Genomic DNA, 18,365 nt, shown 5'->3' with positions numbered 1-18,365 from the left:
TATTAACAATATCGCAACGCATGTTGATTTCATTTCTCTCTTGTAAAGTGACCTTGTGAACACACATTGCAACAACTAAAGCTGAAAAAAAGATACAGAATAGGGCTGGCATATATCCCTACATGAAAAATATCTAATTGTTCTTATATGAAGAAAGATCACATCATTCAAAACTGCTCTGCACAATTACTACCTTCTTCAGCTTGAAGAGTCATCAAAAAGCAAATTACATCATCTACAACAGCTGGACTGCATATACCACATGACCACCAAAAGGTCCACCAGCAAACTAATTTTTGAAGTGACTAGAAGAAATTGTTGATCCAGATCAAGCACAGAACGCTGAAATGTCCATAGCCAGTCTTCTCTGCCGAACCACACATAATATAAGCTTGTTATCATTGATATGATTGACCAAATGGATAACAACTATTTTCTCTAACCATAACATTAGTGAGAACATGAAGCTACTTAATACACCATGAGATATTATTGCACAAAATAAAAATGATTTTACAGAAACACGATTTTCATCCTTTAGCAGTTCATGATCATCTTTTCATACACAGAAGCCTGGTGAAATATGCAATAAAGTCTTCCTCTTGTTTCAGGCCCACGAAAACTGGACACTTAGATTGCAAAACTATGACACTGAATTATGTTCAATATCAATAGCATTAGTTTGTTTTCCAATAAAAATAAAAATCACAAGTTTTAACACTATAATATAATGATATTATTAGGTAAATGTTCCAATATAAATTGAGTAAAAACCAAAAAGAGGGGAGAGAGAGATGACGATGATGAAACAGAAGTACCACTACCAAGTTTAAACATTCCCTGATGCACGTCTATCAACTAAAGAATAAAAGAGATCACTTTAACACAGGAAAGCTAGAAGTAGCAGAAAAGTTCTTCAAAGAGAAGGCTTGTCACTAAACCACAAAACACCCATGAAGTATAAACATGAACAGCATACAGATACTAGCATTGTCTAAAACGTAATAAAACATCAAGACATGGCACCATATTCATGTTTCCATGTGTGTGTAACTAAAATGAGCAAAAATTCAGATTCTTAACTAACAATTCAACCACATTCCCCAAATTGATAAGAGAAATGTCAATAACACATTCTCATGAACATTTTCTATTATTGGCTAATTCTATTGAAAATCAAAAATTTGTAAGTCTCACTTCTTATTAAACGAGTCTCTCTCTTAATTAGGTTCAATAAATTTTAATCAATACTAGATTATGTGTTATTGTTTTCATAGCACTCCTCACTTAAGAATCAGGATTTTACCTTCTCCAAATAATTTTCTAAACTTTTCATAGCTGTAATTTAACTTGACATGACATTTTGACAGGGGCTTGAAGGTTTATGAGAGGAGGAGAAAGTTAGAAAGGTAGGGGGGAAGTAAGTTAGAATCCTAACTATATTAACCATTAGGAAGAGGTGGGAAGGAGTTACTATAAAACAAAACCTTTGTATCTCTGTTTAGTTAGTGAGTGTTCTTTTTGTAAAGACAGGACTTTGGCATGTGGAGGGAGATCAGGCTCCCGTATAGACCACTGTACTTGTACATTTGTTCTTTTGATAATACAGAAACTCTATTCTTTCTATTTGTGTTCTTACTGTTAAGGGTTTGTGAGGGAGTTAGATAGGTTTCGTTTTCCAGAAACCTATCATTTGGTCCGACCTGCCGGATCAATAGGAAGCACAATGGAGGGAAAACTGAGTGCGTTGAAAGGAAGGGCAGACAAGAGATTGAGCAACTGGAGGCCATGGAGATTGCTATGGATGGATTGAAGGCAAAGACGGCAACGATGCGCCAAGATCTACAAGAAGTGATGCGGATGTTGGGCGGGCGAAACAGAAACCAGGAGGGATATTTAGAGGGAAGCCAAACGTCCGTCAACGAAAATCAAAGGGGCAGAAGAGAGTTGACCTACCCATTTTTTAGGGCTCAACCTTTTGAACTGGATAAATTAAGCCGAGATATTTTTCAAAATACAAGGGGTGACGGAGGAGAAGGTACGGCTGGCATAGATTAGTATGGAGGTAAGCGCTAGGTATTGGTACCAATTCTGGAAGGCTAAAGCCAAGAACCTTTCTTGGGAAGGTTTGAAGGAAGCATTGGGGATCAGGTTTGGGGGCAAAAACAGGGGCACCATTTTCGAACAGTTGGCAGCATCCAAACAGACAAGGACGGAGGACGAGTATGTTCAGGATTTTGAAGTGTTGGTGGGTCAAACAAAGAGGATCCAGGAGGAGCAGTTGTTAGGATATTTCCTTGCTGGTTTGCAAGAGGGTATTTAGAACCAGATTCGAATCCATGATCCTTAAGAACTGATGGCTGCGATGAGGATTGTGAGGAATGTGGAAGAAGCCCATAGTGGTACCAAGACAGGGGGTTAGAATGTAGCCAAGAATTAACCTTCTTGGGGGCATAATACAGGAGGGGTAGGAACAGTGGCAAGATCCGAACCTAATCGGAGTAACCCAGGCCGGGCAAGGGAAATCCGAGAGTGTGGGTTCTGTCAAGAAAGGACACCCAGGGAATATGACATAGAAGACAGGGGTTACGATGGGGAGTGACAATAAGAGAAAAGGAACTAGAAACCTTTCGTACCAAGAGTTCCTTAAACAGCAGGAGGAGGGGCGTTGCTTCTGCTGCAAAGGGTCGTTTAGCCCAGACCATCACTGTCCTGAGCAAAGTTTGTGGGTGGTGATCTTGGGAAAGGATGAAGAAGGAGAACCCAAGGAGGCAAAGGCAGAAATGGACCAAAAACAAAAGGAGTTGTCATCGATCTTGACGGGAGGTCTCACTCAACCCAAGACGATGAAGCTTCAGGGGAAGATAAGGAAGAGAACTGTACTAATCCTGATTGACAGTGGCGTATGCCACAACTTCATATCCAAGGAGTTAGTGAAGGAGTTGGGATTAGAGGTGAAGGATACCAGACCCTATCACGTGAGCTTATGGGATGGCCAGAAGAAGAAGACCCAAGGATGTTGTAAAGGGGTAGTGCTGCAGTTGGGAGAAGCAAAGATCGAAGAACAATATTACCTATTTGAGTTAGGAGGGGTCGATTTGATTATGGGAGTGGACTACCTGGCCAAGCTAGGGGAAGTAACTACAAATTGGGGAAAACAAACTATGGTTTTTAGACAGGGAGGGAAGGAGGTTACCATTCAGGGAGATCCTACTCTGGCTAGGGAGGTGGTGGCACCAGAGGCACTGTTCAAAACGATAGAAGTAGAGGCAATAACCTTAGTCTGGAGTCTGGGGTGGACAGAAGTGAGTGGGGAAAGTGAAGCAGGCCTCGAGCTGACGAAGGGGCAGAAGGAGGAGTTGGGGGAGGTGCTAGAGCAATATGATGAGGTGTTTCAAGAGCCACAAGGGTTACCCCCAAGTCGAGAGATGGTGCACACGATACCCTTAAAGGAGGGAATTAATCCTATCAACGTATGTCCCTACAGGTATCCCTATGTGATGAAGGGGGAGATCGAAAAACAAGTGCAAGAGATGTTAAGGACGGGGATAATCAGACCCAGCACCAGTCCATACTCTAGCCCCGTAATCTTAGTCAAAAAGAAGGACGGTAGCGGGAGATTTTGCATAGATTACAGTGCCCATAACCGAGCCACCATACTGGACAAGTTTCCTATCCTGATTATTGAGGAGTTGCTTGATCAATTAAGAGGTGCATGCTACTTCTTGAAGGTGGATCTAAAAGTAGGAAATCACCAGATTAGAATGGAAGCGGAGGATATTCAAAGACTGCTTTTAGAACGCACCAAGGGCACTACGAGTTCCTCGTTATGCCTTTCGACCTCACCAATGCACCTGTCACATTACAAAGTGCTCTGAACGAGTTGTTCAGACCACACTTAAGGCAGTTCGTGCTAGTGTTTTTCGACGATATTCTATTATACAGCAAATCTTGAGAGGAGCACATGGGATATATAGGACGAGTGTTGAACACTTTGATACAGCATAGGTGGGTGGCCAATCGAAAGAAGTGAGTTTAGGAGGATGCAGATCAAGTATTTGGGGCACCTGATATCTGAAAAGGGAGTGGAGATGGACCGGGAGAAGGTGGAGGTTGTCCTGGAATGGGCAAAACCCAAAAACCCCAAAGCTTTATGAGGATTCCTAGGTCTCACGGGATATTATCGGAGGTGTGTGAAGGATTATGGGAAGATTGCACGCCCTTTGATTGATCTATTGAAAAAGGGGAATTTTATCCAGTCAAATTTAGATAGAACAACCATGGCTAAGCTAAAGGGGCTATAACCACTACACCAGTGTTGGCGCTGCCCGATTTCACCCAGCAATTTCACATTGAGTGTGACGCTTTTGGAGGGGGAGTTGGAGCTATTCTCACCCAGAACAGAAGACCCATTGCATTTTTCAGCAAGGCATTGTCAGAAGGGTCGTTGAGCAAGTCAATTTATGAGAAGGAGCTCATGGCATTAGTAATGGCCATCCAGCACTGGCGGCCTTACCTCCTGGGGCAAAAATTTGTGGTGCACACAGACCAGAGAAGTTTGAGGTATCTGTTGGAGCAAAGGATTACTACTCAAAATCAACAAAACTGGATAGCCAAGCTCTTGGGGTATGATTTTGACATCATATATAGATCAGGAGTGACGAACAAGGTGGCAGATGCATTATCTAGAAAAGGGGTAGAGGAGGAGGAAAGAGATTAGAGTAGTGGCCAGGCCTTACTGGTAGGATTTCCAGGAAGTATTAAGAGAGGTAGAGGAGGATGAGACTTTAAGGAGGATTATGGAGGACTTAAAAGCGGACCCTGACTCACATTCGACTTTCACATTGGAGAATGGTAGACTCCACCATAAGGGCAGATTGGTGCTATCTGCAAAATCAGCTTGCATTCCCAAGATCCAAGCTAGGTTCCACACTACCACCACTGAGGGACATTCTGGAGTGTACAGAACTAATCGTCGCATGGCCCGATGGTTATATTAGGTGGGAATGAATGTGCACCATAAGTATTGTTACTCTTTTCTTAGGATTTGGGTCGAGTTTTGGGTTGGGTTTCATATAACCCATCCAGGAAAAAAATTAGATTTGCCTCGGGTTGGGTCATGCAATCCCAAGGTTTCTTCTAACTGAGAAACACAATTTCCACAACAATTGTTTTATGATGCCATTTTGCGACAACCAAAGCAGCCTCGATGAACCGCCACGTTAAAACCGACTTGCCACCACCTTCCTGTGGCAGTCGCCAACAAATTTGACACTGATTTCCACCATGGCTTATAATCAATAACACTACTCCAAATAAACAAAAAGATGCCCCTCTCTCCACACACTCCCTAATATAACATAAGACCCTTCCAACTAACTAGCCCCCACATACAATGTGCGTATCACTCTCCCAACCAGTTCATCATTCCCTCACTCTTCTATTCCTCCTTTCATACACTCTCCAAACGATGGGCCTATTACCAACCTAAGGAAAAATACCAGACTCTTGGCATAAAGTTTTATTTTGGCTGCTAACCGTGCCCCATGCCTTGTGATTATAATTTAGTTGTGTACCCATGTCCTATGACTTTTAATTTAGTTGTCTCCCCACGTCCGTTCTTCATAGGTCACAAATGAACCAAGGTACTTGAAGATCCTTATACTTGGTCTCCAACAACGACAGCTTTGAAAATTATACACAGCAGAGGTCTTGAATTGATAATTTGAAACAGAAGATTTAACGAGTAAATGCAAATGAAATGGTTAAAAGTGCAAACTTATGAAACATAGGGATGGACACTATCTATAAGCCCCAATATAACACAAAATAACAACTAACAATAGATTTGATAATATAATGACACAATAAATTAAAAACAAAAATTATTACTATTATTATTATAAAAGTGTGTATATCTTTATGTCTAGGTCCAAAAGAATAAATTCGACACACAAATATTAGAGATATATTTCACAGGCACTAAGACATTTAAATCATCTAAGTGTTAAATATCATAATTAATATTTTCATATACAAAGATTGCCTTGCTTGGAGATGTCAAAGTTTGTATTAGGTAACAAGTTTTAGATTATGAGTGATCACATATGTACAAGACAGAAAGGGTCATTTCCTTGAAGTGACATAGCTGAATATTAACCTAGAACTCGAATTGTTTAAAAGGCAAAGTTGATAAACCAATATATTTCATGAAATTCCATATTATACAAGTTGAAATCTAAAGTACATATTTTATGAAAAGCTTTAGATGTTTAGCAGAAAGGTCCTGGATATATAACAGTTGGACTTGTAAGCATCGCTTGTGCAAACTGGAAAACATTCTCAGGGACAAGACCTACCTACTACAACAAATCTGGTATGAATGAAGTGATAAACTACTTCCACATTATAACAGCTCCTCTGTATTTTTCTTTGGTAGATGAATTACTTATTTATTTCAACAACATTGCTTAAAATGAAAATTCAGCTAAACGAAATTTAAAAAACAAGACTTACCTGAACAAAACAAGAAGGGATCACCAGATTTGACACAAGAAGTTATTCTGAGGCAGCAGATCTAAAAATTTTGTGTTTTAACTTCCTATTATGATTTTCCTGCTCAAAGTTGATAAAAGAAAAATCAAGCACGAGTTAACTTAAAATTCAATCATTTTGTATCAGCAGAGAGGCAACAAACAAATTCCATGTCATGATTTTTCAATCCTCACAGCAACCAATCACTAGTCTTAAATCATTTCCACTTCATGGAGGTTTTCAAGCTGTTCAATAATCTTGAAAAGTGTCTCATTGAGACTACTCATGAATAGAAATATTGATTGATCTTTGAATGTCAAATTGGCAAATATGTATATAGAACATAAAGAAAAAGTTTAGGAACTCGGTAATTGAACAGCTTACGTAAACTGTCAGGAAAAGAAATTGATAAGACTAAAATGGTGGGAAAATATAAATACTGAAAAAAAAAACTACAATGATGAAAAGGGAGAAAATTGAGCATGAAGAAAAAGAAACACAATCAATACAAATATCCAAAAAACACAAGTGCATTCTAGCAATCCAATAAAAGATATCTCGAAAAGAAAAGTATAATGCCTACAAAAATAGTTGTAGAGAAATAAAATGAAAAGATGGAAGATACAAATCAAATCTGAAGAAAAGTAGTCAAAAACAAAATGCTTTGAAAAAAATTTTAAATAAAAGGCAAACAAACTGATGGGAGCAAATGGAATTAGCAGGAAAATTAAGAACTGAAAGGGTAGAGTGAAGTAGACAAAATGCAGAAAACAAAGAACTTCAAAATAGAAGAGTAAAGCACAGAGAAATATATCAATTACAAAAATGCAGAAAACTAACCACATTTTAAAAATTGACTAAAAGCATTGAGCAAAAATGCAAACAATAAATCTAAACATTAAGCCAGAAATGTCAGTGAAAACTGAAAGAAACGATAAACAGATGAATTCTTGGAATGACTATAACCACAAATGTAAATCACACAGTATCTGGAAGCTAAGTGGAAGACAAAAAATAATGTGTTCTAAGCATGAAAGTAAGTAGCACGAAATAAAAACTATGAAGTCACGTGCAGATAGCAGTGCAAGGAGGCCACCCAGAAAACTGCTACAGTGGCAGAATGGTATCTCGTTGACTGGTATTTTCATCCCTAAGTAGATTCGTATTGCATGATGTATATAATATACATGCTTAAAAATAAATAAAAAAAAAATGCCTAAAATTAAAATCATATTATTGTTAAAGTTTCATGTGGCAGAGGTCCAAAACAGCAAAAACTGCAAAACAACAAATCAACATGTTCAAAAATAGGAAAACAGCAAGAGGTTGGTTGAGCAGGTTGAGTGGCGCAGTGGGGTGGGTGAGACGAAGCCATCATAGCTGAAGGGAAAAGAAGGAAGAAAGAAAGGTGCAGTTTTTGTAAGAAGCTTCAGGTCAAGTTGGTTGCATAGCACTGACAGAAGTGCCACCAGAAGCCTCATTGAAAACACTGAGGGAAATAGAGAGGCGGAGTGTGAGAGGGAAGGGTTAATTTAATAAATAGGACAGTGAAAATTATTGGTCATAAGTTAAAAAGGAAAGTTACTCTTCTACCCTTAACGAAGAAAACAAACACTTAAATGACCCCGTTTCCCAGCTTGGAATTGTGTCCCTTAGGTGAATCCTAAATCGCATCACAGACCTCCCTGCAACTGCGCATCTGTTTCAATTTTGTCAAAACAACGTGGCCCACAATTCACAATGCACAATGGCTGCAACCTTCTGGCATGGGCAAGCTGCTCTATTCCACGCTGGCACAAACGTGTGCTACTGATTACTCTAATTAAAATAATTCAACAAAACAGTTCTACAAGACTCCAAAACCACAAAAAAAAAAAAGAAAACGGCACATCCACAACATCTCAATTCCCATCAATGCATCAGGCCATGGCAGCAAGCCACATTAGTTTCAATCGGTCATTGTCAACCACTAAATTAAAACCTCAAAAACTTGATTAAAAAACAGTAGTTTGACATCAACACATTCCCAATCAAAGGCAATAATACTTATAGTCAATTAACATTCCCCACATTTAAACAACCACTACATTCTTATATTAATCATCATGCCATATAACAAACAAGCACTTTACATTAGCAACAGCCACTACTACATTCTAATCACGGCCACCATGTGTTTATAATAAATATAATTGTCCAACATTGACAACAACAACAACAGTAATAAGTATCTCCCAATCATTCCAAGGATAGACTCATAATTGGTAGTGTATGCTTTCTAAGATTTTTATACAATCATCCAATCACAAGAAAATTGTCACAGATGAGTTTGTATGGATTCAAGATAGAAGAGCTTTCAAAATCTTCTTTGCTAAAACATAAAGCTTTCTGTAGCAGATAAGTTTTTGAAAGCTCCTCCTCTGTATCTCTTAGAATGTAGGATTTGGAACTAATTCAATTCTATAAAACTGACTTATAAGATAGCATTGCCCACATTTATATACTTTAATTCGGTCCCTAGGATATCCATTAACACCCAACGCACATCATAAGTTTGTAACCCTTACTTAGCGAGTGTGGATTTTCGTTAGGAACCTAAGTTGAGTTTAACTAAACCAGAATTGAATAAAAATGCAACTCAGTGTAGCATTTAACTCAAGTAAATTTTCCTTCTAACTCCATCAGAAAAAGTAAATAAAAAAATAAAAATAAAAAAATAAAAAAATAAAAAACTATCAAACACATTGGCATAGTGTTCAATAAAATGTTGCAATTGAAATCAAACACAAGCAAGGTTTCCAATGGATTGACAATGCAAACTTAGTTACATGCATGAAAACTAAAGCCTAATAGTAATGTCACCTGCTCAAGAACCATAGCAGAACTCTCGTCCACCAAGCTAGTCAAATTCTGAATCTTAACAAGCATTTTCTTATACAACTCCTCCAAACCCTCGGTGTAGCTCCTAGCATCAGACCCGACCATTCTGCCCAACTTCCCAACCTCAAACCCCTCGACACACCCGTCGAGCTCCCTTTGGTCATTGGCGGCCTGCTTCATCCGGGCGAGCCTCTCGTCGCCACCTTCATCCATCGGGGAGCCACGGAGCCCGCAGTCGAGTGCGGGGAGACTCGAGGTGGGGCTGAAAGCACCGTAGTGGCCGCGGAAGGTAGGGCCGATGTTGACGACGTCGAGGGAGCGGGGCTCGAACCACTGGTCCCCGGTGCGGAACTGGAAGGCGCGGTACTCGTGCGTGTGCACGTGCGAGGAGGGCGCGTTGTCGAAGGGAGGGGAAGCTAGGAGGAGGAAGACGCAGGGAGGGAAGAGAGAAGGTTGTTCGGGGGAATTTGACTTTAGGTTTGGGTTTGAGTTATCGATTGAGGTAGAGAATTGAGAGAGAGACGAGAGGGAGGAGGTGACGGAGAACTCGCGCAAGGAGGGGCGGAGGGCGGATCGGCGGCGAGCGGAGAACCACCCTAGGACGGAGGAGTGAGGGTGGAGGGCGGAGGGGATGACAGCGCCGGAGGATTCATAGAAGGAGGGGGAGCAGAGGAAGCCGGTGACGGTGGCGAGGAGGGTGGGGACGGCGGGGGAAGAGTCGTCGGAGGGTGTGGTGGGAAGGTGGGTGACGTGGCCGAAGAGGAGGCCTTGGATGGCGGAGGGGGAAGTGGAGAAGCGCTGGATGAGGGAGGCAAGTGTGGGGCCGGAAATCGAGATCTTCTGCAACGGTGGATCGTCCATGGCGGCGCTGAGAGAGAGAGTGGTGAGAATAACGGATCTTTGTTCACAATAAAGCGTTCTTGAGTCCGTTTTACTTTACCAGTAGAGAATCTTGATACCGCGATACGAAGACACTTTCCGGTGCTTCTTTTCTATGCTCAATATTCACAATTTTTTCAGTTAACAGTACATAAAAAATCACAATAATTTCGTAAATCTTATATTTCTTTAACTGTTTTAAATATTAAAGAAACCATTCATAATTTAATCACTTTGTATTGGTGTATTATAATTTAATCACTGCTTATATAATTTATGAAATAGTTATTATAGAAATCAACTTACTATATGTAATGATTTGGAATGGGATAATCGTATAAAATTATTTTACACTAAGAATAAGTGTGTGAATATGTTACTTTGATGTAAGAAGAAAAAAATGGCATCGCCTTTTATTTAATTCTGCATATGATTTTATTATTTTAATAAATTTGAAGCGGTGATAAAGAATTGTAAAATACGTTTTCATACAAATTCTTTTTACAATTTTTCTTAATAAAATAACCTTATACAATAATATTGTTTTCTAAAACTTTTAATTAGTTTCATTATATATATATATATATATATAGGGCTACATACAGTGTTGTTTGGGTCATCCGGTTGGATCCGGTCCGGTCCACCACGGATTGATCACTTAGTGAACTAATTCAACCTGGTCTATTTATTAGCGAGTCAAAAAAATTTGAACTCGGTCCGACCCACCATATGTTGTGGGTAAATGGGTTGGTTCACTGGTTCACTTAATTACATTTTTTTTAAATAAAAAAATTACAAATTTACTATAATTCCAATCTAAATAAATTTCACTCCCGTGTTTAATTAATTTTGAAAATATGAAACCTAAATAATTTTTTCAAGCAAAAAAATAATAATAAATATTTTTTTATAAAATTAAAATTAAATTTTAATAAAATAAAATTAAGTTGGATTGGTGGGTTAACCCGGCCCACAACGGGTTCAACCCAGATGAGCCGGATTTAAATGAGCCAAGTTGAAATCTGACCCGCATAAAAAAATACAATTTTTTCAAACCTAACCCGACCAGAACCCATGGTGGGTCAGGTTGGCTTGTGGATTGTGACTCATTTTGATAACTCTAACTACATAAAGGATGCATTAATTTTATTAATTTGTAGCTATAAATCTGTTTAAGAATATTCATTCCACAAATGGATTACATTATTCTCGCCCAATCAATAACTTTTCAGGATATCATCCATCACATAATTTCTTAAGATATTAACAATCAACTATAACATCAATCAATCAAAGTAGATAACACACTCATTGTATCAATTGATTGGTTTATCTTTTTACCTTTTAGCATTAGGCTTGATATTATGTTTATTATATGTTTATTTGCTTTCTTTTAATTTGACTAATGAGAATGTCATTTGGAGTTGTTAAACAAATGTTTCATTATGCGTTAGAATATATAATCTTGATTGTTAATTTAAGCGGAATGGAAATGATAGAGGACTATCTCCTGAAATATATATGAGAAGAACTTTAAAAAGGACATTTGCAATTCAAAGGATCTATGACAAGGTCAAAGATTAAAACATGTCTCCTTGAAATAATCTTTCATGAAGAAAGAAATTTAAAGAACTGTGAAGATCATGGGCAGAATAATTTAGGAAATTAAATAAATTGTATTTTTTTATTTTAATTACAAATAATTTGTTTCTATTTTTCAAGTTATTTTTGGACCCAAAGACATTGGGTGTTCTTTTAGGGTTTCTTAGGTGCCTTACAATTTTGTATCTATATATAGGGGCACCGAATACATATGTAGACACTTTGGAAGTCATAAGTTATGCATTTGCATTTTTAAGAGAGGATTCTCTTGGTTCTTGGTTTAGAACTCTGATTCTTATCAAAGATTAACATCTTTGTGGCGAATCTTCCTTGACTTATCAATCTACTAGATTGTGGCGTCTCCATCTTTGTCTTATTTTGCGTTCTTCTCTGATTTATTTTTATTGTGCCCTTGATGATTCAAATTCAGAAAAGATCGTACTCTGATAACGGTAATTCTTACCATTATATATGGTGCAATTTTCTTACCAAATCAACTCTCTTGAAGCTTGAAACATGCTTATTCCTCTCTTTAATCTAACTTTGTGAATAACTTCAGTAGGTTACACACACATCTAGTTTCATCATTAATTCCTCAAATTTTATAGGAACTTTGTGTGCTTTGGAAGGAAATTCAAACTATCAAGAGTGGAGAGCCAAGGAAGAGCTAAAAAGGGAAGTGTTGAAGATGTGTCTCTGTAAAAATGGCGCCTGGACGCCCCCAGGGGGCGTTGGGCGTCCTTCAACTCGTTGTTTCAACCAAATTTCCACGCCTAGGCACCCCAAAAGGGCGTTGGGCACCCTTCAGTTCGCTGTTTTTCCCAAATTCTACCGCCCGGGCGCCCCCAAAGAGCGTTGGGCGCCCTTTGATTCGTTGTTGGTGCCTAAATTATGGTGCCCAAGTGCCCCAGAAAAGGGCGTTGGGCGCGACTTTTTGCTGACATGGCACCCTAGACCTATAAAAGGCTCACATTTTATGAGGGTGCTATCTTCTTGGCGGCTGAAGCTCATAAACACCATTTTGGACCTCTAGGAGCTAGTTTTGAGCTGTGGGAACTCTCCATTCTTCCTCCTTGGGTCTCCATCTTCTCCATTTTTCTTCCATTGTAAGCTCAAGCTCTCCATGACTATGGAGAGCTAAGTTCTTTTTGTTGGGGAATGATGTAAACTTTGCAACCCACTTGTAAATGCACTTGGTTTAAATGAAAATATGCTTCTTTCATTACTTGCTAGTGTTTATTTCTTTGCCTAAAGCTTGTTATGACTTGATCAACCATAGCATGATGTTAGGGTTTGCTTAATATTGGGAAATGTTGTGTGAACCTTGAAATGGATTAAACACCTAAAGGAAATAAAGTCTAGGGATAAAGCTAGGACCTTTGGTTGTCTTAAACTTCTTTTCTTAATGTGGGTGAACTTGTTAGGTTGACAAGGGATTGGGATTTAATAAGTAAACCTAAGTTTTCTCACCAAGGGATTGGGTTTAAGTAACTTAGCAAGTTGACAAGAGCAAAGTAATGAAGAAGAGTGGTTTTGTGCATTTGCATGGGAGTGTATTTGTTGAAATCATTCTCCAACATATCAATTCCATATCATCATCAATCATTTCATTTTCAAGTGTTTTAACCCCAAGAAGTTCACTTTATCATTTATGCATTATGTTTATTTTCATTGCACAAATTCAAATTAAAGGGAACCATTCTTTAGCTTAAGTTAGTTAGTCAATTATACAATAGTAAAGTGTTAACCGAGTCTCTTGGGAAAAGATATATGGTCTTACTGGTTTATTACTTTAAACGATTTGGTATGCTTGCCAAAGAGTTAACATACTCTTTCCTGGACAGGATCTTATCAGAAAAATTCTAGGTTAGTGGGTTATCGTAATGCAAACTAGGCTTGAGATAAAGTAAAACAAAAAAAAAGTACAAGTGGAGGGGAAGAAACTTAATATTATGGGCAAGCTAAGCTAAAAGTGAGGGACAAATGTTTTCTTAATAGCAAAATCGTAATATATCTTAACTACTTATTATTGCTCTCAACTAATATATCAAAAATCAACTAAATGATTACAACATTTATAATAAGATTACTATATTATGTGACAATAGTGTCACTATTAGTAAAAAGAATAGGTTAAATCTAAAATAAGAGTTTAATTGCTCCAAAAACTCTGTAAAACTACTTTTGCAAGATATATGATGTAAGAGGTTCTAAAATAGACCATATGCAAGTGGTGATGAGGAAGAAACAAAGGACCTTTGTAAGGTCTTATGATACCGATCAATGATGCATAAATTTAAAAGAATGTCTATCATTAAAGAGTCAAAAACTTGATGTGGCATTGGTAAGAAATATGACTAACATCTTCAATATATAGTCTATTGTCCATAATGGAAGATGATTAATAAAAATATAGTATAGAACTAAGTACAAAGAAATTTAAAAACAACCTACTTTAGTTTATATGAATGTATCGTGTTGAAATATACACGTGGATCTTGAAATAATATGTGAAGAGTTAGTATTATCCATAAAATTATGTTGTTACTAGTCATATTGCAAAATAATTCATTGAGTATTGCTTATAGAACATGTTAGATATTGAGCTAATAAGAATTCCTAATTCTCAACATGATAGAGGATATAGAGGTAAGGTACTTGAAGTGTAAAGATTATAAAATAAACACAAGTATACATATTAAACAACATTAATGAAGTAATGTCTTAAATATGACACCACATAAATTAAAATCAAGGTATTACACTTGTGAATGTATGAATAATAAGCATTGAATGAGAAGACAAGAATTCTTAGGTTTGATTAAGAAAATTAAAAAATATGATAAGGTTAATGCTTCATAAACACTTTTAAGGGTAATTTATTGACCTAATAATGATGACATTATATTTAGTGGATATAATATTAACAAGTATTCACTAGTGTAAAAACAATCATTATATTTTATATTGGTTTGCCAAATATCTGACTTCAAAAATGCACAATAGTAAAATTGAAACTTAGATGAACTTTTATTTTACATTTGTGGTATTTGAACAAACATAAAATATCTTTTACATCGAGCATGACATCATCTAATTAACATAAAAGAACTTTTTTATATCTATTCATATGAAACCTTTCACAGACGACCTGTATATGACATCGTCTACAAGCATGGACGAGTTAAAGCAATTGGTCGCTAAGTTCATATGGCTGGAAGAAAGGAACTAGTATAAGAACAAGATTTAGGTCCAGACCATGCTGATTGAAAAGAAACAAGTTGTATTTCTACAAATTGACCAAGTCGGTCTCTTCTCCTGCTTGAGCCTTTTTCTCTACAGCCACTACCTACATTAACTCATCATTCTCCTTCTACAACTCTTTCTTCTTATTATTCAACTTCTTCTTAGTGTTAAGACAACTTGCTCTCCATGACTTCATTTCTTCTAACTCTCTTCAAGGGCCTTCTTATCCTCAGTCCATGCTTGCTTGTCAGCCTCATACTTATGTTGCGGATTGGTCATGTAACTTGAAAACACCACAAAATCTTCTTATTAGCTCAAACATACCCAAGTTACAAGAATTTGTTAACTTACCAATTAATTCAGTAATCGGTTAGGTTGATAAGTAAACCCTAACAATATTTTTGGCATCTAGCTTGTGAGGGAGCTGCTTTAGTATCCCATCTATTCTTTGATCCTCCACTAACAAAATGTCCTTAGTCCATTCCTTATATCTAATGGGGGTTATCAATCAAATAAAAGGAAAATTTCATATTGTTGTTTTCGTCATAAAAGTGTGATCGACTAGCCAGGTTCACCACTATGCTAAATAACACGTTCTTAAACTTTTTAAACGATTGGGAATACGCACCAACAGGTATGTACTAATTCTACTTACCAAAGACAATCATGTAATCGGGTACATTGGTTGTGTAAGTTAAAAGTAAAGAAAGCATCCAAGTAAAAGGGAAAGATAGAGGGCTTGATATATTAATCTAAATGCTTGTAGACAACCCTAACTATTCGAATGAAGTTTTTGTTGCCGCAATATTTAGAAGTCGTAGCACAACCATTTTAAACTCAGAAAGGTAATTGGATATGGAGTTGTACGAAAAAAGCTATGTAGACATAGAAAAACTTTTCATCATACCCCTCTCGGTCTTGACAAACATGGTCTATGGCACTTTCCCACCTAAGTGACATTATATCTTCGGACACCTCGCTCTCAAATACATAGATATTATTCAACCAAGAGTTCAATATTCTTGACCGCCTAAATTTTGAAAAATGTTTTCTCACCAAGAGATCTACCCACTCGTACCCTTCTATAATATACTTTATTCTTGACATGTTCCTTAGGAGGATCCTTCTTATTCTCATTTATCACCTCCATTACCAACCTCAAAGCTTTTGATGATGATGTGTCAGAGACATTAAGGTCTGGGTACTATCATTATCTAGCCCCCTCCAAAACCCATGTTTGACCTGCTATGAGACATACCTTTAGGTAATCGACTCTTGAAGTACTTAACTTTTCTCACAAAATATCAATAGTAAAGCAATTTCTCATAAATTTGGTGTTCAATTGGGGCAAATAAGCCCCATATTTATAAAAGAACTATGTAACCTTTCTCCTTCACACCCTTTCTCCTCAACCATTACATCTTTCCAAAATCCAAAGCCAAAAGACGCGACTAGGGATGACAAAAAGTCCGCGCCCGCGGATATCCGCGGATAAAATCCGCGACGGATAGTTGGTACCTGCAGATATTTACTACCCGCGGGTAGCGGGTATTTTAATACCCGCTTATAAACGGGTTGGGTACGAATATTATACTATCCGTACCCACGAATATCCACTACCTGCAAAATATAAAAAAAAAATATTTAATTCATATTTTATTAAGTTAAATTTAATTAAAATTAACATTAATTTATATTTTATAAGGTTAAATTTAATTCAAATTAAATTTTAATTTATATATATATATATATATATATATTGTAATTTTATTTAAATTTTATTTTAATAATTTATAAAAAAATATATTTTTTAAATATTTGTGGGTATCCGCGGGTTTTAAAATACCCGCAGATACTTTTTAACCTGGTATCCGTGCGGATAGCGAGTGAATTTTTTTTTATCTGGTCAGGTTGCGGGTAGGCACTATTTGTGCCCAACCCGACCCGTTGACATCCCTAGACGCGACTCTTCACCTTCTCAACATCACATCGTTTCTTGTGCAACCTTCCAACCTTATGTCTTTCAATCGAATCATATCTGGCATTTCATGATTACACCCTTTTTGTCGCTGCGACTCTCGAGACTAGGAGACTAGTATACCTATAAGACATGACCCAAAGATACAATTTTTATTTGCACAAGGAAGGCAACTACATAGCGATAATATGAAGACTCAACTATAGACATATCAAGCCTATTGGCTAGTGTGTGTTGTATAGGTCCAAAGACATATAACGCCGAGCTTAAGGGCTACTTCCACATTACTTACCTCATTAATTACTCGCGTATGCACTTTACTTTAGTGTCACAATGTCTTTTACATACACAACCTTTACCCGACTTACATAGATGAATACCTTTAAGGAGGTTGAATACTTTTGAAGTTGAAGGCTTAAAACATTTGGAGTGTATTTTGAGTCTCTATAAATATACATCGGATTATGTAAGAAAAAAAATAATCAAATTTTATTTATTTCATTAAAAATATGATTGATATTTCAAATACTATGGGATGTAACAATAAAACATGATATGTCCTTTAGGGTATACTTCCTTTTTGCCTCAAGAGAAAAATTATCTAGAGTCACAGTAGATAAAAGGTTATGTAAATTAACATCTTTAATTGTAATTTTAGTCTTCTTAATTTCTCACATATAATTTTAGGTGTCTACTTTTTATCATAACTTTCATCACTCAATTATATTTTTTGTCCAATGTTTAATTCATTATTTCTTTTTATTGATTTAATTAATCTTTACATTTAATCTATTCGTTAAGATACTATTAAAAAATTTTAATTGACTAAAATATAAGTACATAAATAAAAATATATACTTAATTATGTATATAAAAGTTATGAATTTTCAAAGATCTGATATCAAAATGGGGTTCATCATAAATTAATATGTATATAAAAAGAAATTATAACTAATTATGGTCTAATCATTTATATTTATTAGTTTTAAAAAACATATGTTGCATTTTTTATTTTAATCTAAATATAAGTATGTGTCTCTTCTACAAGGTGCATTCCTTAAAAGAGTATGAGACTAACATGTTTTTATTCTACTTTGTCATGAAATGGATACGCAATGGTTTTTAACTGTTATAGTAATAGGATATAAACTTTCCCTATCCCTTTTTCATACTTGCGAATGAGAGATACGAAGGTAAAGAAGATGCATTTAAGAAAAAGAATCAAGTAAAATCAAAATCATAATCG

General features: G+C 36.7%; 1 protein-coding gene across 4 annotated transcripts; it reads right to left on the bottom strand.

The window, feature by feature from the left end:
* Positions 1-10,423, bottom strand: LOC106754882. Of its 4 annotated transcripts, none has more exons than XM_014636949.2 (3): positions 9,397-10,422; positions 6,517-6,615; positions 1-367 (listed from the first exon to the last, which is right to left on the bottom strand). In XM_014636949.2, the coding sequence occupies exons 1-2, from the start codon at positions 10,273-10,275 to the stop codon at positions 6,559-6,561; spliced, it is 936 nt and encodes a 311-aa protein (XP_014492435.1). In that variant the 5' UTR covers positions 10,276-10,422; the 3' UTR covers positions 1-367; positions 6,517-6,558. The 4 variants fall into 4 exon arrangements, with proteins under 4 accessions (XP_014492435.1, XP_014492436.1, XP_022633815.1 ...); XM_014636950.2 differs by having other exon boundaries at positions 1-362; XM_022778094.1 differs by lacking the exon at positions 6,517-6,615 and having other exon boundaries at positions 9,397-10,423.
* Positions 10,424-18,365: the final 7,942 nt, after the last annotated feature.

This window comes from Vigna radiata, unplaced genomic scaffold (assembly GCF_000741045.1).
Source record: "Vigna radiata var. radiata cultivar VC1973A unplaced genomic scaffold, Vradiata_ver6 scaffold_275, whole genome shotgun sequence".
NCBI classification, from domain to species: Eukaryota; Viridiplantae; Streptophyta; class Magnoliopsida; order Fabales; family Fabaceae; genus Vigna; species Vigna radiata.
Note: the sequence above shows the minus strand (reverse complement) of the source record. Positions and strands in the feature narration are given on the sequence as shown.

Coding starts and splice junctions, on each gene's coding strand:
- LOC106754882 (XM_022778093.1), bottom strand. CDS start 10,275: ATGGACGATCCACCGTTGCAGAAGATCTCGATTTCCGGCCCCACACTT. Junction 363..9,396: donor CTGCTATGGTTCTTGAGCAG/GTGACATTACTA, acceptor TCGGCAGAGAAG/ACTGGCTATGGACATTTCAG.